Source organism: Amia ocellicauda, chromosome 14, assembly GCF_036373705.1.
Source record: "Amia ocellicauda isolate fAmiCal2 chromosome 14, fAmiCal2.hap1, whole genome shotgun sequence".
Lineage (NCBI taxonomy): Eukaryota > Metazoa > Chordata > Actinopteri > Amiiformes > Amiidae > Amia > Amia ocellicauda.
In genome coordinates this window covers 27,560,227-27,581,915 of record NC_089863.1, presented here as the reverse complement: position 1 = coordinate 27,581,915, position 21,689 = coordinate 27,560,227, and the positions used below count along the sequence as shown (strand labels likewise).

The 21,689-nt window shown below is 44.5% G+C and overlaps 2 protein-coding genes and 1 long non-coding RNA gene across 3 annotated transcripts in view; all 3 read right to left on the bottom strand.

Annotated features, from left to right (window-relative positions):
• Window positions 1-398: 398 nt before the first annotated feature.
• Window positions 399-5,952, bottom strand: LOC136768042 (Fc receptor-like protein 2). Its single transcript, XM_066722097.1, has 4 exons — window positions 5,802-5,952; window positions 5,266-5,574; window positions 1,418-1,552; window positions 399-742 (listed from the first exon to the last, which is right to left on the bottom strand). The coding sequence occupies exons 1-4, from the start codon at window positions 5,950-5,952 to the stop codon at window positions 399-401; spliced, it is 939 nt and encodes a 312-aa protein (XP_066578194.1).
• Window positions 5,953-8,146: 2,194 nt separating this feature from the next.
• LOC136768041 (Fc receptor-like protein 2) lies at window positions 8,147-17,595 on the bottom strand. The gene is made up of 4 exons (XM_066722096.1): window positions 17,571-17,595; window positions 14,971-15,306; window positions 12,124-12,390; window positions 8,147-8,490 (listed from the first exon to the last, which is right to left on the bottom strand). Exons 1-4 carry the CDS (start codon window positions 17,593-17,595, stop codon window positions 8,147-8,149), a joined length of 972 nt encoding a protein of 323 aa, XP_066578193.1.
• A 1,308-nt stretch (window positions 17,596-18,903) lies between these two features.
• Window positions 18,904-21,689, bottom strand: part of LOC136767583 (uncharacterized) — a 14,687-nt gene continuing 11,901 nt past the window's right edge. Inside the window, exon 3 of the long non-coding RNA XR_010821837.1 lies at window positions 18,904-19,180. This is a non-coding gene — a long non-coding RNA (uncharacterized LOC136767583). The remainder of the gene's footprint in view (window positions 19,181-21,689) is intronic.

The following is a 21,689-nucleotide window of genomic DNA, read 5'->3' as shown; positions in this document are numbered from 1 at the left end:
TAGGCTTATTTATTTGATTTGAAACTGCTTAAATTAACTGTGGATATGTTTTTATCATGCTCAGCTCAGGTGTGCAGTCAAAGTTAAGTTAATCAAATAGAATAAAACAGAGAGGATAGCATGATTGTTCTGCGTGATATTGTTTTTCAACAGTTGTAATGCCCTTCGTTACATTTAACCACTTAGTTGAATTAACTTTTTATATGATATTGTGCACTGAACATATTTTGCTGTTAATTTATATATATAGTTTTTAGAGTATGGTCTTGGTCTGCCTGCACTAAATAAATGATTTGTTTTAAGTAATTTTTTTGCATGTCTGTCTACTTTTTACCATACCACTAAAGGCCACTCCAGAGATGAACACAGTCCAGAGTGTGTCCTATTAACACACTGCATCACTCACCTGACACTGTCAGAGTCACAGCCCCGCTGTACTGAGTGTAATAGGGTGTGTCTCCTCTCCCAGCTCTGCACCAGTACAGCCCTCTGTGTGTCCCAGTCACAGCGCTGATGGTGAAGGTGCCTCCAGCTCCGCTGCTGCTGTCAGAGAGGGGCTGCAGATAAACCCATCTGTCATTGTACCACACATTGTCCAGTCCAGCCCTGCTCTGTCCAGCTCTGTACCAGTAATACCTCCAGCCTGCAGACGCCTCTGTAACCTCACAGCGCAGAGTCACTGAGTCTCCCTCGAATATCTGTCCCAGTGGAGAGACAGTCAGGAAAGGCCGGGGCCGAACTCCTGTAACACAGAGCACACAGTCAGGACAGGCTGAGCTCCTGTAACACAGAGCACACAGTCAGGACAGGCTGAGCTCCTGTAACACAGAGCACACGGTCAGGACAGGCTGAGCTCCGGTAACACAGAGCACACAGTCAGGACAGGCTGAGCTCCTGTAAATCTCTTTATATCTTTATTTACATGTTTCTCTATGAGAGTGTGTAGGGTGTAGATATGATCTGTAGTGCGGTGTCTTGGGAGGAAGACAATCTGACTCTTACTCAGGACAGTGTGTGTTGAGGAACATAAGAACATAAGACAGTTTACAATGGAGAGGAGGCCATTCGCCCCATTGTGCTCGTTTGGTGTCCATTAATAACTGAGTTATCCAAGGATCCTATCCAGTCTGTTTTTTAATGTTCCCAAATTTTCAGCTTCAACCACATCGCTGGGGAGTTTGTTCAGGTTGTGACGCCTCTCTGCGTGAAGAAGTGTCTCCTGTTTTCTGTCTTTAATGCCTTGAAGCCCAATTACCATTTGTGTCCCCGGGTGCGTGTGTCCCTGTTGATCTGGAAAAGCTCCTCTGGTTTGATGTGGTCGATGCCGTTCATGATTTTGAAGACTTGAATCCAGAATCCAGTCTTGAAGCCAGTATCCGGGTGTTGATGATGCTGCAGAACACCTTCCCCAGGTTACTGCTCACACAGGTGCCCCAGTAGTTGTTGGGGTCGAATTTGTCTCCATTTCTATGTAAGGGGGTAATTAACCCTTGATTCCAGATGTCAGGGAAATGTCCCACCTTTAGAGTTGTGTTAAGGAGTTTGAGCAGGGCTTCCTGCAGCTTGGGGCTGCTGTGTTTCAGCATCTCACTGGAGAGGCTGTCTGCCCCGCTGGCTTTTCTGTTCTGGAGGGCCTGCAGTTTCTCCTTCAGTTCCACTCAGTGATCGGGGAGTCCAGGGGCTTCTGATTGTCTTTAATTGACAATTCCATTTGTTTTAGTTTGATCATTTTGTGTTGTTGTTTTGTATATTTTTTCAAAATGTTCTTTCCATGTGTTTCCATTTTCAATAGCCAATTCGTCAGGTTTATTCATCATCTATTCCTTGATCTCTGTCAGTTTTTTATTGATGTGGTTGTTCTTTTTCTTTTTGAATGTGAGTTTGTAATTAATTAATGTCTCGCAGTAACTAAGACCCCGTTCACACTTACTAGGCCGGCCCTGGGCCGCCTCTGGGCCGCCTCACATATGCCGGCGAAAAGGAGGCCTACACGAAATGCATGCCGGGAATAAACAAATCTGCTCAAACAAACCAGTGACGCAGGACATTAGGTTTGATTACAGGTGTGTACGATGTGTTTATAATCACAACTTATTAATATCGATGTGAATATATAGGCTATTGATCGGTTCTATATTTTCTTTGAAAGTAATCTTAACCCTTTGCAGCCGAAGCTTTCTAAAATAATTAAAAATGTGCTGGTTCAATGGGGAATCTAATTCATATATTTCCTTTTTCAAATGCCTATCTTCAGTTCTGCAAGTTTAAAAAGCTGTTATACAATTCACCCGAAAGGGAAGCACCTTTACTAGGACATCTGCATTAAATCACAATAAATCGTGTGCATTAGTGTGCAATCGTATGCATGGAAAGCAGCCTCTGTGACGCGTCTATAGTTATAATATCCTCATAGCAGCGCTGTGCACTTCCTGCGGTTTCTGTTCATCCACATTGTAAACAGCGCTTTCATTTCTGCATCGTCCCAGTTGTCACCTCCAACGCCGGCATTTGTGATTGTACTGCTCAGCTCAATATAATCGCATTTTGGATTGCATAGTAAATTGCTGGTCTCGTTTTAAAATGCATTGATTTGAATGGAAACCTGCTTATACCGTTTTAATGCAAAATTCGGATAATTAATAAAGTTATGGTCCCGTTCTCAATTTCACAATGCAATTTCCACGTGTAAAATGCATGCTGTTAAATTCCAGACTTCAATCATACTTAGTACAAGAACAAACAATAGCAAGTTTACCAGCTACACACACTTTTATTTAATTTATATTTAAACTGTTTACATCATTAAACTCTTTACTTAGCCTAGACTTTTATAATATATATAAAGATGTGAGCTAGCGATCGATATGACATTCAAACAATACAGAGACAATACTGTGTCTTGCAGCAGTGCAGTTGTGTCGGTGTCTGTGTTTACTCTGTGTTTACTCTGTGTTTACTTTGTGTTTACTCTGGGGGCGGGGCTTGAGTTGCGTCACGCGCTGACGCTTTCCACCGGCTCAGGGCCCGGCGCGTCACAGTCACATTTAGGCCGCCTTTCAGCCGGGTGAAACGATTTAGGCCTGGTCAAATAGCGGGACTAGTTTTGATCCGGCCCAGGCCGACTTAAATCTTTGAAACCGTTCACATTTGAGTTAAGGCAGACCTGGGCCGCCCTAAATCTCAAATATGAACGGGGTCTAAGGCGTAGATCTTTGATGTCTGGTTGTCTGTGTTTATTATTTGATAATTATCAAAGTTGTTTTCAGAATTTCTTACATTCCTTGTCAAACCAATTATTGTCTTTCAATTTGTTTGCTCTTTTATTAATTTTTAATTTAGATTTCAGAGTTATCTGTTATTATTATATATTATTTCATTTTTCTACAGCCAGATTTACTCCTTGTGTACAGTGTGGGTATGTGGTGACCAGAAAGTTGTCCATCAGTGATTGTATTTCTGGGTTTCCCATTGCTTTCTGGTATTCTTTTGTATGACTGATGGAGGTTGTACAGCTCGCTGTGCTGCTTCGCTCTGTTCTTTAAGAAACACAGTGGTTTGGCTGTGATCTGACAGAGGGGATTGAGGCCTGACCGTGGATTCACGAATACAGGAGGGGTTGAGGTCGGTGATGGTGTCTACTACACTGCTTCCAAGAGTCCAGCTGTAGGTGCATCTTCCCAGAGAGTCCTCTCGGATCCTACCATTAACAGGGTACAGGCCCAGGCTTTGACAGAGCTGTAGTAACTGTCTCCCATGTATGTTTGTCTCCCGGTTGTAACTATTTCTGTGGGAGCTGGTGGGAGTGGAGTAAAGGGAATTTTGACCAAATATGTGGTTGACTCCCTGTGTGCGAGTAGTCATGTAAGGTGCCTTTTCTGGCATTCAGATCTCCACAGATTTCCCCTAGAAAATATGTCCTCGTTAAAACACGGGGATTCTGAGGGTGGGATGTTTATTGCATGCAGGTAGATGTCATTCTTATTTGAGACCATATTTTTACACATTTTTAACCACATATGTGATTCTCCTTTATTAATGGGCTGGATAGATTTGGTGAGCTCTGCTTTATAGCAAATGATATTTCCCCCAGAGTCTCTGCCGTGCCGGACTGTGCTGTGTTTCAGCAAAGGCACTATGACCTCCCTGTAGTCCAAGGGACAGTGAGTGGAAGTGTCAGACCTGCACCATGTCTCCTGTAGCATAATTACATCAATGTTTTTAATACTATTTACAAACCCATCCATCTCTGAAGACGCTGTATAGGAAAGTTGAAGAAAGTCTTTTGTGATAATTATATAATGTTTTATATTAACACTAGCATTAGAAGTAGCTTGTATACAGACTGAGCAGATTAGCTTTAGCAGGCTAAGCAATAGGTCAACAAGGTTAATTTGTTAGAAACTCCTGTCAGTAATAAAAGATCACACAGTGCCGAAATAGCCTACAGCTGTTTTGTTGAAAATCCGTTAGTGACTTAATTGTTTCTCCAGATAGGCAGGAACTGTTTTTGTTAATGAGCGATTGACAGTTGTTAAATAAGATCCGTGGGATCGGACCTTTCCTAGTATATCAAAGGAAGACATCTGTTCTTTGGATCCCACACCTCTTCCGAGGAAGACTACCATGAACATTACCAGGGTCAGAAATCTGACCTCGAGATAACACTCTGGCAGACATCGGCCACAGATCCACATGTCCTGTTATGTATATAAGGCTGACCTCTTGTGCTGTTCAATAAGTCTCTGCTGAGGTAGAGTGCTTCCGTGTCGGGCCCCTTCCAGGCCTGGCATGTTAAATAAATACATTTACCATCTATGCATCCAGACTGGGTTCTTCAAACTCAAATGAATGAACAATCTCACGGACAAGGGCAGCGCAGTCTTGTGTCACGGTAAGACCTGAGCCAGACAACATCAGGGAAATGGCATCGATATTATTGGATGATAATCTGAGTGTCTGGGTTAATACTTGTAAAAGTCTACAACTGAAGATAAAAAAAAAGGAGGAGAGAGAAGAAGAGCAGAAGACAAAGACACACCGGCTGCCTGCTGCCAAGAGAGACTGACTGTCCCGTGTCTGGAGGGGCAGGGAGAAGAGCAGGGATTATCTGTTCCTCTCCTGTAACCCAACAGACGCTTCATGTTGCATATGAGTGTAATCAAATTGTATTAGTCTTACATTAACACTGTCCTAAATAAATGATAAGTGCACATTTGTGACCACCGCGTTCTGCGAGTGAGTTTCAGTTCATCTGTAATGCAGGACTGAGGAGACACTCACCTGACACAGAGAGAGAGACTGGGTCACTGCGCTGTGAGGACAGGGGTCTGTCTGCTCTCTGTCCCTCACAGTGATACTTCCCCCCGTCAGACACAGACACTGCAGTTATGGAGAGTTTGTCCCCAGTCACAGTGTGTCCAGCAGGCTGGGCATCTTCAATGCGTTTCCCATCTTTATACCAGTGATACTGCCAGTCCGTGTAGCCCCCTGAGAGCCCACACCTCAGAGACACTGTCTCTCCAGTGTAGATGGGGCTCCAGTGCGGCTCTACGGTCAGGGAGGCGTGGGGCAGAGCTGTGGACAGAGCACATGTAACAGTTCGATCTCCTGTCTCTGTACACTGTAAAGGAGCTGCAGTGAACTGACCAGACATGCACGCACAAACGCACACGCACACGCACACGCACACACAAACACACACACAGTGATAGACACAGTGATAGACACAGTGCACTCACCAGTCACAGTCACTCCAAGAGGAGCACTGGGCTGTGAGGTCTGTGGTCGTTCTGTCCTCTGACCCTGACACCAGTACTGCTGAGACACAGCAGACACAGTGAGGGTGTTGGTGTATCTGGGACTCGACTCCACAGGAGTCCTCTGTGTGCCACTGAACCAGAGATAGGTCCAGCCTGAGAGAGACCCTGATATCTGACAGCGCAGAGTGAGCATCTCTCCAGGGTACCAGGGTCTCTTTGGAGACACAGACACAGTGGCAGTGGGCCGAGCTGTATGTAATGTAATGTAATCTATTGTATGACTGTATATATACAGTAAAAAGACTCACAAGCATGGTCAGCTCTACACCCAGCAGCATGGGCTGTTCAGTCTCAGATACAAGCACACAGGCAGGTAGAGGAAGCTGGAGGAGGGAGGCTGAGGGTCCCCTGTACCGTTGTGACATTGTGACAAACCGCAAACTCACCACAGCAACACACAGACGCACACAATGACTCTGGGACGCCCAGGGCTCCTCCACTCACCCATCACAGAGAGAGACACAGCCAGTCACCTGATCACCAAGACAGTCACCTGAACACTAACAGTAACCTGATAATAATAATAATAATAATAATAATAATAATAATAATAATAATAATAATAAATATTATTATTATTATTATTATTATTATTATTTTTTTTTTTTTTTTTATTATTATTTCTTAGTAGACACCCTTGTCCAGGGTGACTTACAAAATATACAGTGAGGGAAAAAAATATTTGATCCCCTGCTGATTTTGTACGTTTGCCCACTGACAAAGAAATGATCAATTTTAATGGTAGGTGTATTTTAACAGTGAGAGACAGAATAACAACCTAAAAATCCAGAAAAACGCATTTCAAAAAAGTTATAAATTGATTTGCATGTTAATGAGTGAAATAAGTATTTGACTCCATCGACTGACAAAACCCTTGTTGGCAATCACAGAGGTCAGACGTTTCTTGTAGTTGGCCACCAGGTTTTCTCACATCTCAGGAGGGATTTTGTCCCACTTCTCTTTGCAGATCTTCTCCAAGTCAGTGGGCAAACATACAAAATCAGCCGGGGATCAAATACTTTTTTCCCTCACTGTATGTTTGGGAAATTTAAATCCATTATAACAACCACATCCTTGCTACATGCAGTCCTGATTACATTGTACAATGCAACATCTTTCTGAATATCTGAGTTGGGTGGTCTGTAACACTCCTACCACTAATCCTCCAGATCTTTTATTCAATAGTTTAACCCACAAAGATTCTGGGATCTAATTTGAGTTCTTCTGCCTCAATGTCATTTCTGACATATAATGCTACCCCACCCCCTCTTCGATTTTGCCTGTCTCTCCTAAACTGTGTGTATCCTTCCAACTTGTATTCATCCCCATTATTTTCTGTAAACCATGTTTCTGTCACTCCTACAACATCATAGTCACACGCCAGCACTGTGGATTCTAGGTCTAACATCTTGTTCCTTATACTCCTGGCATTAAGGTACAAACATTTCAGGATTTTCGTACTACTTTCCTACTTTTCCTACTTAGTGCCACAGTTTTCAACCCGTGTGAAGTGGAACAATGGTGTGCCATGCGGACTCCCCAAGTGTGCCGTGAAATTTTTGTCCCCTCAAAAATATTATGTAATTTTTTTTTGGGCAAATTCATGAATCTTTTATCAAATCAAACTTATTCAAAGTTATGAAAATGTAATATTTAAACATCTACTTTAGACTTTTTTTAATGATATATCCAACTGAAGTCGATTTCTAAACAGAAAGGAAGGGAGAGCTGCGGCAGTCAGTTCTCCTTTCTATGTGCTTGGTGTGACGATTTCCAATTAAACTGCATCCCGCACTATTATCCATGGAGTTTTCCCAGATGTTGAATTAGTTTTTATCTCGCACTCTGCTTGTCCTTTTTCTAGGTTGGACTTGTGGACGAAATAGATTTTATAAATATTATTTAATATGTTTGTCCTTGCCCTTTTGGTAGGCTTATTTATTTGATTTGAAACTGCTTAAATTAACTGTGGATATGTTTTTATCATGCTCAGCTCAGGTGTGCAGTCAAAGTTAAGTTAATCAAATAGAATAAAACAGAGAGGATAGCATGTTTGTTCTGCGTGATATTGTTTTTCAACAGTTGTAATGCCCTTCGTTACATTTAACCACTTAGTTGAATTAACTTTTTATATGATATTGTGCACTGAACATATTTTGTTGTTAATTTATATATATAGTTTTTAGAGTATGGTCTTGGTCTGCCTGCACTAAATAAATGATTCGTTTTAAGTAATTTTTTAGCATGTCTGTCTACTTTTTACCATACCACTAAAGGCCACTCCAGAGATGAACACAGTCCAGAGTGTGTCCTATTAACACACTGCATCACTCACCTGACACTGTCAGAGTCACAGCCCCGCTGTACTGAGTGTAATAGGGTGTGTCTCCTCTCTCAGCTCTGCACCAGTACAGCCCTCTGTGTGTCCCAGTCACAGCGCTGATGGTGAAGGTGCCTCCAGCTCCGCTGCTGCTGTCAGAGAGGGGCTGCAGATAGACCCGTCTGCCATTGTACCTCACATAGTCCAGTCCAGCCCTGCTCTGTCCAGTTCTGTACCAGTAATACCTCCAGCCTGCAGACGCCCCTGTAACCTCACAGCGCAGAGTCACTGAGTCTCCCTCGAATATCTGTCCCAGTGGAGAGACAGTCAGGACAGGCTGGGGCCGAACTCCTGTAACACAGAGCACACAGTCAGGACAGGCTGAGCTCCTGTAACACAGAGCACACAGTCAGGACAGGCTGAGCTCCTGTAACACAGAGCACACAGTCAGGACAGGCTGAGCTCCTGTAACACAGAGCACACAGTCAGGACAGGCTGAGCTCCTGTAACACAGAGCACACAGTCAGGACAGGCTGAGCTCCTGTAAATCTCTTTATATCTTTATTTACATGTTTCTCTATGAGGGTGTGTAGGGTGTAGATATGATCTGTAGTGCGGTGTTTTGGGAGGAAGACAATCTGACTCTTACTCAGGACAGTGTGTGTTGAGGAACATAAGAACATAAGACAGTTTACAATCGACAAATCTGCTCAAACAAACCAGTGACGCAGGACATTAGGTTTGATTATAGGTGTGTACGATGTGTTTATAATCACAACTTATTAATATCGATGTGAATATATAGGCTATTGATCGGTTCTATATTTTCTTTGAAAGTAATCTTAACCCTTTGCAGCCGAAGCTTTCTAAAATAATTAAAAATGTGCTGGTTCAATGGGGCATCTAATTCATATATTTCCTTTTTCAAATGTCTATCTTCAGTTCTGCAAGTTTAAAAAAGCTGTTATACAATTCACCCGAAAGGGAAGCACCTTTACTAGGACATCTGCATTAAATCACAATAAATCGTGTGCATTAGTGTGCAATCGTATGCATGGAAAGCAGCCTCTGTGACGCGTCTATAGTTATAATATCCTCATAGCAGCGCTGTGCACTTCCTGCGGTTTCTGTTCATCCACATTGTAAACAGCGCTTTCATTTCTGCATCGTCCCAGTTGTCACCTCCAACGCCGGCATTTGTGATTGTACTGCTCAGCTCAATATAATCGCATTTTGGATTGCATAGTAAATTGCTGGTCTCGTTTTAAAATGCATTGATTTGAATGGAAACCTGCTTATACCGTTTTAATGCAAAATTCGGATAATTAATAAAGTTATGGTCCCGTTCTCAATTTCACAATGCAATTTCCACGTGTAAAATGCATGCTGTTAAATTCCAGACTTCAATCATACTTAGTACAAGAACAAACAATAGCAAGTTTACCAGCTACACACACTTTTATTTAATTTATATTTAAACTGTTTACATCATTAAACTCTTTACTTAGCCTAGACTTTTATAATATATATAAAGATGTGAGCTAGCGATCGATATGACATTCAAACAATACAGAGACAATACTGTGTCTTGCAGCAGTGCAATTGTGTCGGTGTCTGTGTTTACTCTGTGTTTACTCTGTGTTTACTTTGTGTTTACTCTGGGGGCGGGGCTTCAGTTGCATCACACGCTGACGCTTTCCACCGGCTCTGGGCCCGGCGCGTCACAATCACATTTAGGCCGCCTTTCAGCCGGGTGAAATGATTTAGGCCTGGTCAAATAGCGGGACTAGTTTTGATCCGGGCCAGGCCGACTTAAATCTTTGAAACCGTTCACATTTGAGTTAAGGCAGACCTGGGCCGCCCTAAATCTCAAATATGAACGGGGTCTAAGGCGTATATCTTTGATGTCTGGTTGTCTGTGTTTATTATTTGATAATTATCAAAGTTGTTTTCAGAATTTCTTACATTCCTTGTCAAACCAATGATTGTCTTTCAATTTGTTTGCTCTTTTATTGATTTTTAATTTAGATTTCAGAGCTATCTGTTTACATATATTATTACATTTTTCTACAGCCAGATTTACTCCTTGTGTACAGTGTGGGTATGTGGTGACCAGAAAGTTGTCCATCAGTGATTGTATTTCTGGGTTTCCCATTGCTTTCTGGTATTCTTCTGTATGACTGATGGAGGTTGTACAGCTCGCTGTGCTGCTTCGCTCTGTTCTTTAAGAAACACAGTGGTTTGGCTGTGATCTGACAGAGGGGATTGAGGCCTGACCGTGGATTCACGAATACAGGAGGGGTTGAGGTCGGTGATGGTGTCTACTACACTGCTTCCAAGAGTCCAGCTGTAGGTGCATCTTCCCAGAGAGTCCTCTCGGATCCTACCATTAACAGGGTACAGGCCCAGGCTTTGACAGAGCTGTAGTAACTGTCTCCCATGTGTGTTTGTCTCCCGGTTGTAACTATTTCTGTGGGAGCTGGTGGGAGTGGAGTAAAGGGAATTTTGACCAAATATGTGGTTGACTCCCTGTGTGCGAGTAGTCATGTAAGGTGCCTTTTCTGGCATTCAGATCTCCACAGATTTCCCCTAGAAAATATGTCCTCGTTAAAATACGGGGATTCTGAGGGTGGGATGTTTATTGCATGCAGGTAGATGTCATTCTTATTTGAGACCATATTTTTACACATTTTTAACCACATATGTGATTCTCCTTCATTTATGGGCTGGATAGATTTGGTGAGCTCTGCTTTATAGCAAATGATATTTCCCCCAGAGTCTCTGCCGTGCCGGACTGTGCTGTGTTTCAGCAAAGGCACTATGACCTCCCTGTAGCCCGAGGGACAGTGAGTGGAAGTGTCAGACCTGCACCATGTCTCCTGTAGCATAATTACATCAATGTTTTTAATACTATTTACAAACCCATCCATCTCTGAAGACGCTGTATAGGAAAGTTGAAGAAAGTGTTTTGTGATAATTATATAATGATTTATATTAACACTAGCATTAGAAGTAGCTTGTATACAGACTGAGCAGATTAGCTTTAGCAGGCTAAGCAATAGGTCAACAAGGTCAATTTGTTAGAAACTCCTGTCAGTAATAAAAGATCACACAGTGCTGAAATAGCCTACAGCTGTTTTGTTGAAAATCCGTTTGTGACTTAATTGTTTCTCCAGATAGGTAGGAACTGTTTTTGTTAATGAGCGATTGACAGTTGTTAAATAAGATCCGTGGGATCGGACCTTTCCTAGTATATCAAAGGAAGACATCTGTTCTTTGGATCCCACACCTCTTCCGAGGAAGACTACCATGAACATTACCAGGGTCAGAAATCTGACCTCGAGATAACACTCTGGCAGACATCGGCCACAGATCCACATGTCCTGTTATGTATATAAGGCTGACCTCTTGTGCTGTTCAATAAGTCTCTGCTGAGGTAGAGTGCTTCCGTGTCGGGCCCCTTCCAGGCCTGGCATGTTAAATAAATACATTTACCATCTATGCATCCAGACTGGGTTCTTCAAACTCAAATGAATGAACAATCTCACAGACAAGGGCAGCGCAGTCTTGTGTCACGGTAAGACCTGAGCCAGACAACATCAGGGAAATGGCATCGATATTATTGGATGATGATCTGAGTGTCTGGGTTATAACTTGTAAAAGTCTACAACTGAAGATAAAAAAGAAGGAGGAGAGAGAAGAAGAGCAGAAGACAAAGACACACCGGCTGCCTACTGCCAAGAGAGACTGACTGTCCCGTGTCTGGAGGGGCAGGGAGAAGAGCAGGGATTATCTGTTCCTCTCCTGTAACCCAACAGACGCTTCATGTTGCATATGAGTGTAATCAAATTGTATTAGTCTTACATTAACACTGTCCTAAATAAATGATAAGTGCACATTTGTGACCACCGCGTTCTGCAAGTGAGTTTCAGTTCATCTGTAATGCAGGACTGAGGAGACACTCAGAGAGAGAGACTGGGTCACTGCGCTGTGAGGACAGGGGTCTGTCTGCTCTCTGTCCCTCACAGTGATACTTCCCCCCATCAGACACAGACACTGCAGTTATGGAGAGTTTGTCCCCAGTCACAGTGTGTCCAGCAGGCTGGGCATCTTCAATGCGTTTCCCATCTTTATACCAGTGATACTGCCAGTCCGTGTAGCCCCCTGAGAGCCCACACCTCAGAGACACTGTCTCTCCAGTGTAGATGGGGCTCCAGTGCGGCTCTACGGTCAGGGAGGCGTGGGGCAGAGCTGTGGACAGAGCACATGTAACAGTTCGATCTCCTGTCTCTGTACACTGTAAAGGAGCTGCAGTGAACTGACCAGACACGCACGCACAAACGCACACGCACACGCACACGCACACACAAACACACACACAGTGATAGACACAGTGATAGACACAGTGCACTCACCAGTCACAGTCACTCCAAGAGGAGCACTGGGCTGTGAGGTCTGTGGTCGTTCTGTCCTCTGACCCTGACACCAGTACTGCTGAGACACAGCAGACACAGTGAGGGTGTTGGTGTATCTGGGACTCGACTCCACAGGAGTCCTCTGTGTGCCACTGAACCAGAGATAGGTCCAGCCTGAGAGAGACCCTGATATCTGACAGCGCAGAGTGAGCGTCTCTCCAGGGTACCAGGGTCTCTTTGGAGACACAGACACAGTGGCAGTGGGCCGAGCTGTATGTAATGTAATATAATCTATTGTATGACTGTATATATACAGTAAAAAGACTCACAAGCCTGGTCAGCTCTACACCCAGCAGCATGAATTACTAATCTGTTCAGTCTCAGATACAAGCACACAGGCAGGTAGAGGAAGCTGGAGGAGGGAGGCTGAGGGGCCCCTGTACCGTTGTGACATTGTGACAAACCGCAAACTCACCACAGCAACACACAGATGCACACAAAGACTCTGGGACGCCCAGGGCTCCTCCACTCACCCATCACAGAGAGAGACACAGCCAGTCACCTGATCACCAAGACAGTCACCTGAACACTAACAGTAACCTGATAATAATAATAATAATAATAATAATAATAATAATAATAATAATAATAATAATAAATATTATTATTATTATTATTATTATTATTATTATTATTATTATTATTTCTTAGTAGACACCCTTGTCCAGGGTGACTTACAAAATATACAGTGAGGGAAAAAAATATTTGTTCCCCTGCTGATTTTGTACGTTTACCCACTAACAAAGAAATGATCAGTCTATAATTTTAATGGTAGGTGTATTTTAACAGTGAGAGACAGAATAACAACCTAAAAATCCAGAAAAACGCATTTCAAAAAAGTTATAAATTGATTTGCATGTTAATGAGTGAAATAAGTATTTGACTCCATCGACTGACAAAACCCATGTTGGCAATCACAGAGGTCAGACGTTTCTTGTAGTTGGCCACCAGGTTTGCACACATCTCAGGAGGGATTTTGTCCCACTCCTCTTTGCAGATCTTCTCCAAGTCAGTGGGCAAACATACAAAATCAGCCGTGGATCAAATACTTTAATCCCGCACTGTATGTTTGGGAAATTTAAATCCATTATAACAACCACATCCTTGCTACATGCAGTCCTGATTACATTGTACAATGCAACATCTTTCTGAATATCTGAGTTGGGTGGTCTGTAACACTCCTACCACTAATCCTCCGGATCTTTTATTCAATAGTTTAACCCACAAAGATTCTGGGATCTAATTTGAGTTCTTCTGCCTCAATGTCATTTCTGACATATAATGCTACCCCACCCCCTCTTCGATTTTGCCTGTCTCTCCTAATCTGTGTGTATCCTTCCAACTTGTATTCATCCCCATTATTTTCTGTAAACCATGTTTCTGTCACTCCTACAACATCATAGTCACACGCCAGCACTGTGGATTCTAGGTCTAACATCTTGTTCCTTATACTCCTGGCATTAAGGAACAAACATTTCAGGATTTTCGTACTACTTTCCTACTTAGTGCCACAGTTTTCAACCCGTGTGAAGTGGAACAATGGTGTGCCATGAGGACTCCCCAAGTGTGCCGTGAGATTTTTGTCCCTTCAAAAATATTATGTAATTTTTTTTTGGGCAAATTCATGAATCTTTTATCAAATCAAACTTATTCAAAGTTATGAAAATGTAATATTTAAACATCTACTTTAGACTTTTTTTAATGATATATCCAACTGAAGTCGATTTCTAAACAGAAAGGAAGGGAGAGCTGCAGCAGTCAGTTCTCCTTTCTATGTGCTTGGTGTGACGATTTCCAATTAAACTGTATCCCGCACTTTTATCCATGGAGTTTTCCCAGATGTTGAATTAGTTTTTATCTCGCACTCTGCTTGTCCTTTTTCTAGGTTGGACTTGTGGACGAAATAGATTTTATAAATATTATTTAATATGTTTGTCCTTGCCCTTTTGGTAGGCTTATTTATTTGATTTGAAACTGCTTAAATTAACTGTGGATATGTTTTTATCATGCTCAGCTCAGGTGTGCAGTCAAAGTTAAGTTAATCAAATAGAATAAAACAGAGAGGATAGCATGTTTGTTCTGCGTGATATTGTTTTTCAACAGTTGTAATGCCCTTCGTTACATTTAACCACTTAGTTGAATTAACTTTTTATATGATATTGTGCACTGAACATATTTTGCTGTTAATTTATATATATAGTTTTTAGAGTATGGTCTTGGTCTGCCTGCACTAAATAAATGATTTTTTTTATTTAATTTTTTAGCATGTCTGTCTACTTTTTACCATACCACTAAAGGCCACTCCAGAGATGAACACAGTCCAGAGTGTGTCCTATTAACACACTGCATCACTCACCTGACACTGTCAGAGTCACGTCCTCGCTGTACTGAGTGTAATAGGGTGCGTCTCCTCTCCCAGCTCTGCACCAGTACAGCCCTCTGTGTGTCCCAGTCACAGCACTGATGGTGAAGGTGCCTCCAGCTCCGCTGCTGCTGTCAGATAGGGGCTGCAGATAGACCCATCTGCCATTGTACCACACATCGTCCAGTCCAGCCCTGCTCTGTCCAGATCTGTACCAGTAATACCTCCAGCCTGCAGACGCCCCTGTAACCTCACAGCGCAGAGTCACTGAGTCTCCCTCGAATATCTGTCCCAGTGGAGAGACAGTCAGGACAGGCTGGGGCCGAACTCCTGTAACACAGAGCACACAGTCAGGACAGGCTGAGCTCCTGTAACACAGAGCACACGGTCAGGACAGGCTGAGCTCCTGTAACACAGAGCACACAGTCAGGACAGGCTGAGCTCCTGTAACACAGAGCACACAGTCAGGACAGGCTGAGCTCCTGTAACACAGAGCACACGGTCAGGACAGGCTGAGCTCCTGTAAATCTCTTTATATCTTTATTTACATGTTTCTCTATGAGAGTGTGTAGGGTGTAGATATGATCTGTAGTGCGGTGTTTTGGGAGGAAGACAATCTGACTCTTACTCAGGACAGTGTGTGTTGAGGAACATAAGAACATAAGACAGTTTACAATGGAGAGGAGGCCATTCGCCCCATTGTGCTCGTTTGGTGTCCATTAATAACTGAGTTATCCAAGGATCCTATCCAGTCTGTTTTTTAATGTTCCCAAATTTTCAGCTTCAACCACATCGCTGGGGAGTTTGTTCAGGTTGTGACGCCTCTCTGCGTGAAGAAGTGTCTCCTGTTTTCTGTCTTTAATGCCTTGAAGCCCAATTACCATTTGTGTCCCCGGGTGCGTGTGTCCCTGTTGATCTGGAAAAGCTCCTCTGGTTTGATGTGGTCGATGCCGTTCATGATTTTGAAGACTTGAATCCAGAATCCAGTCTTGAAGCCAGTATCCGGGTGTTGATGATGCTGCAGAACACCTTCCCCAGGTTACTGCTCACACAGGTGCCCCAGTAGTTGTTGGGGTCGAATTTGTCTCCATTTCTATGTAAGGGGGTAATTAACCCTTGATTCCAGATGTCAGGGAAATGTCCCACCTTTAGAGTTGTGTTAAGGAGTTTGAGCAGGGCTTCCTGCAGCTTGGGGCTGCTGTGTTTCAGCATCTCACTGGAGAGGCTGTCTGCCCCGCTGGCTTTTCTGTTCTGGAGGGCCTGCAGTTTCTCCTTCAGTTCCACTCAGTGATCGGGGAGTCCAGGGGCTTCTGATTGTCTTTAATTGACAATTCCATTTGTTTAGCTTGATCATTTTGTGTTGTTGTTTTGTATATTTTTTCAAAATGTTCTTTCCATGTGTTTCCATTTTCAATAGCCAATTCGTCAGGTTTATTCATCATCTATTCCTTGATCTCTGTCAGTTTTTTATTGATGTGGTTGTTCTTTTTCTTTTTGAATGTGAGTTTGTAATTAATTAATGTCTCGCAGTAACTAAGACCCCGTTCACACTTACTAGGCCGGGCCTGGGCCACCTCTGGGCCGCCTCACATATGCCGGCGAAAAGGAGGCCTACACGAAATGCATGCCGGGAATAAACAAATCTGCTCAAACAAACCAGTGACGCAGGACATTAGGTTTGATTACAGGTGTGTACGATGTGTTTATAATCACAACTTATTAATATCGATGTGAATATATAGGCTATTGATCGGTTCTATATTTTCTTTGAAAGTAATCTTAACCCTTTGCAGCCGAAGCTTTCTAAAATAATTAAAAATGTGCTGGTTCAATGGGGAATCTAATTCATATATTTCCTTTTTCAAATGTCTATCTTCAGTTCTGCAAGTTTAAAAAAGCTGTTATACAATTCACCCGAAAGGGAAGCACCTTTACTAGGACATCTGCATTAAATCACAATAAATCGTGTGCATTAGTGTGCAATCGTATGCATGGAAAGCAGCCTCTGTGACGCGTCTATAGTTATAATATCCTCATAGCAGCGCTGTGCACTTCCTGCGGTTTCTGTTCATCCACATTGTAAACAGCGCTTTCATTTCTGCATCGTCCCAGTTGTCACCTCCAACGCCGGCATTTGTGATTGTACTGCTCAGCTCAATATAATCGCATTTTGGATTGCATAGTAAATAGCTGGTCTCGTTTTAAAATGCATTGATTTGAATGGAAACCTGCTTATACCGTTTTAATGCAAAATTCGGATAATTAATAAAGTTATGGTCCCGTTCTCAATTTCACAATGCAATTTCCACGTGTAAAATGCATGCTGTTAAATTCCAGACTTCAATCATACTTAGTACAAGAACAAACAATAGCAAGTTTACCAGCTACACACACTTTTATTTAATTTATATTTAAACTGTTTACATCATTAAACTCTTTACTTAGCCTAGACTTTTATAATATATATAAAGATGTGAGCTAGTGATCGATATGACATTCAAACAATACAGAGACAATACTGTGTCTTGCAGCGGTGCAGTTGTGTCGGTGTCTGTGTTTACTCTGTGTTTACTCTGTGTTTACTTTGTGTTTACTCTGGGGGCGGGGCTTGAGTTGCATCACGCGCTGACGCTTTCCACCGGCTCAGGGCCCGGCGCGTCACAGTCACATTTAGGCCGCCTTTCAGCCGGGTGAAACGATTTAGGCCTGGTCAAATAGCGGGACTAGTTTTGATCCGGCCCAGGCCGACTTAAATCTTTGAAACCGTTCACATTTGAGTTAAGGCAGACCTGGGCCGCCCTAAATCTCAAATATGAACGGGGTCTAAGGCGTAGATCTTTGATGTCTGGTTGTCTGTGTTTATTATTTGATAATTATCAAAGTTGTTTTCAGAATTTCTTACATTCCTTGTCAAACCAATGATTGTCTTTCAATTTGTTTGCTCTTTTATTGATTTTTAATTTAGATTTCAGAGATATCTGTTTACATATATTATTCCATTTTTCTACAGCCAGATTTACTCCTTGTGTACAGTGTGGGTATGTGGTGACCAGAAAGTTGTCCATCAGTGATTGTATTTCTGGGTTTCCCATTGCTTTCTGGTATTCTTCTGTATGACTGATGGAGGTTGTACAGCTCGCTGTGCTGCTTCGCTCTGTTCTTTAAGAAACACAGTGGTTTGGCTGTGATCTGACAGAGGGGATTGAGGCCTGACCGTGGATTCACGAATACAGGAGGGGTTGAGGTCGGTGATGGTGTCTACTACACTGCTTCCAAGAGTCCAGCTGTAGGTGCATCTTCCCAGAGAGTCCTCTCGGATCCTACCATTAACAGGGTACAGGCCCAGGCTTTGACAGAGCTGTAGTAACTGTCTCCCATGTGTGTTTGTCTCCCGGTTGTAACTGTTTCTGTGGGAGCTGGTGGGAGTGGAGTAAAGGGAATTTTGACCAAATATGTGGTTGACTCCCTGTGTGCGAGTAGTCATGTAAGGTGCCTGTTCTGGCATTCAGATCTCCACAGATTTCCCCTAGAAAATATGTCCTCGTTAAAATACGGGGATTCTGAGGGTGGGATGTATATTGCATGCAGGTAGATGTGATTCTTATTTGAGGCCATATTTTTCAGCAAAGGCACTATGACCTCCCTGTAGCCCGAGGGACAGTGAGTGGAAGTGTCAGACCTGCACCATACATCAATGTTTTTAATACTATTTACTAACTCATCCATCTCAAATGAATGAACAATCTCACAGACGAGGGCAGTGCAGTCTTGTGTCACAGCACGACCTGAGCCAGACAAGTCCGGCAAATGGCATCGATATTATTGGATGATGATCTGAGTGTCTTGTGACCACTGCGTTCTCCGAATGAGTTTCAGTTAATCTGTAATGCAGGACTGAGGAGACACTCACCTGACACAGAGAGAGAGACTGGGTCACTGAGCTGTGAGGACAGGGGTCTTTCTGCTCTCTGTCCCTTACATTGATACTGCCCCCCATCAGACACAGACACTGCAGTGATGGAGAGTGTGTCCCCAGTCACAGTGTGTCCAGCAGGCTGGGCATCTTCAATGCGTTTCCCATCTTTATACCAGTGATACTGCCAGTCTGTGTAGCCCCCATAGAGCCCACACCTCAGAGACACTGTCTCTCCAGTGTAGATGGGGCTCCAGTGCGGCTCTACGGTCAGGGAGGCGTGGGGCAGAGCTGTGGACAGAGCACATGTAACAGTTAGATCTCCTGTCTCTGTTCACTGTGAAGGAGCTGCAGTGAACTGACCAGACACACACACACACACACACCCAACTCCCTAACCCTGCGGGCCTCCCCTGAGAGACCGTGACAGAACACTTCGCCAGCCATGGACCCAGCAGTTCTCCTCTTCGGACTACGCCAGGAAAACCGTCCCGTCGAGACATATGTGGAGGACTTTTGCGCTGTGGCTGCAGAGGTGGACTTTGGTGAGGTTTGCCTCAAGGACCTGTTTCGTCGGGGGCTGAGCGAGCCCATGGCCTTCTTGCTGCCGGCAGGTATATGTGACTGGACCCTGGTCACGTATATCGACGTGGCACTGTGGTTGTGTGGCTCGGCCTTTACAGTAGGAGTTGTAGAGGAGACCCCGGCCATCCAGCCAGAGGTCCCGAAGAGAAGAGAGAGAGAAAAAGGTACATGTCCCGGCTGCCACTGCCGAACCAGAGGTCTCGATCCCGGTCCCAGTCCCGGCCATCGTTGCCGAACCAGAGGTCCAAATCCCGGTCCCGATCTGGGCCGCCACTGCCCAGCCCGAGTGCCCAGCCGCCTGCGTCTCCAGCTCCTAAGGCTTTCATGCCTCCCGAGGCTCCCACGGGTTCGCTAGTCAAGACTCTCCTGATTTCCACGGCTCCTAGAGCTCCCACGGCGCCGCCCCTTGTGACTGCTCCTCTCTCGGTGACTCCTCCCTCGGCTCTGCCTCCTATTGCGCCGCCTCCCTCGGCTCCGCCTTCCGCAGATCCGCCTCCTGAGCCTTCTACGGTCCCATCTTCCACGGCTGCACCGCCTCCAGTGATGCCGCCTCCTGTGGTTTTGCCTTCCTCGATGCCGCCTCCAGTGTGTCTAGCACATCCTCCGCGTGACCTGCACCCTGCCTCTGCCCGGTGGCCCTCTGCCAGACCTCCTGACCCCGCTCCTGTTCTGGGGCCGTCTACTAGACCTCTGGACCCTGTCCTAATCCTGTGGCCGCCTTCCCGGACACCGGACACTGCTCCTATCCTGGGGCCGCCTCCTGGACCTCCTGACCCTGCTCCCGTCCTGTGGCCGCCTTCCCGGCCACCGGACCCCGCTCCTGTCCTGTGGCTGCCTCCCAGACCTCCGGACCCTATCCCCGTCCTGTGGCCGCCTCCCAGACCTCCCGACCCATTTCCGATCCTGTGGCCACTTCCCAGACCTCCCGACCCAGTCCATGTCCTATGGCCCTCCCCGCCATGTCTGACCCATTTTGGCTACCTCGAGCTTGGAGGGGGCGGTACTGTCAGGGTTTTAAGCCATTACACTCTCTCTCCACTAGAGGCCGCTGTCTCCCTGTCTTTCCTTTCCCTTCATTGTTCTTTTTTAACCTATCAATCACCCTATTAACATTCTGGTCTCCCTTGTGCACTTGTTCACTCTTCCTCTGTTTCCATTTCCTCTGCAACTTTCTTCCCAGTTCCTGCTCCCTGTCTTAAACCCCTCACTGCCCTCACTCGGGGCGAAGTCTCGTCAGCTTTAGCTACGATTCCAAGCCGTCTCCTCGTCTCCTCGTCTCTTTGATTATTATTGCCTGTCTTTCCGTTTTCGATTCCATCTTGCCTTTGCTAGTCTGTCTGCCTGATCCCACGACCATAGTTTGTTTCCTCGACCACATCTTTGCCTAGCCCCTTTGTCTTGTCTGCCCACTCTACGTGAACTGTACCTGGTCCCAACTCCCTAAGCTCTGCGGTCCTTCCCCTGAGAGACCATGACACCCTTGTCCAGGGCGAGCAATACAAACACACACACACACACACACACACACACACACACACACACACACACACACACACACACACACACACACACACACACACACCATTAGTAACCATTGCATGACTTAGTTATAAAGTGAAGCAGGAACAACAGTCACACACAAAGGGCAGCACTGCTAATATGTCTCTTAAAGCCACGTACTGTTTGTTGTGCAGCATGTTTATCATGGTTGGATCCGCCGACCATCATTATAATTTTACTGCACAAAATGGGAGTTGGGGAACGAGTGCGCATGTTGGAGAAGCACGTAGATACTAAAAGAGTCCACAAATTGGCTGGACTCAGTCTGCACAAACCCAGATTCAGAATTAATAAATTCCTCCTCTAGTTCTCCTGGCCCCGCTGTAGCCAGCGAGAGGCCCACACCGGCGGCTACACAATCACAGCAGGACCACTGGATCTCGGTAAAAAGGGGCTCTAGAAGCATGAAACCAGCAGCTCCGGCACACCTGTCTCCCATTCAGAGCACAAACAGATTCGAAACCCTCAGCGGCGCATCTGCCGAGAAGGGGCTCATTATTGAGACTCCATAGTTACAATGTCACCAGCAGTAGCAGTAAAATGCCTCCCGGGAGCCAGAAAAACAAACACATGACCACATCACTCCAGTATGAGCTTCTCTTCACTGGCTGCCCATGTGCTACAGGATAGACTTTAAAGTTCTCTTACTAGCATT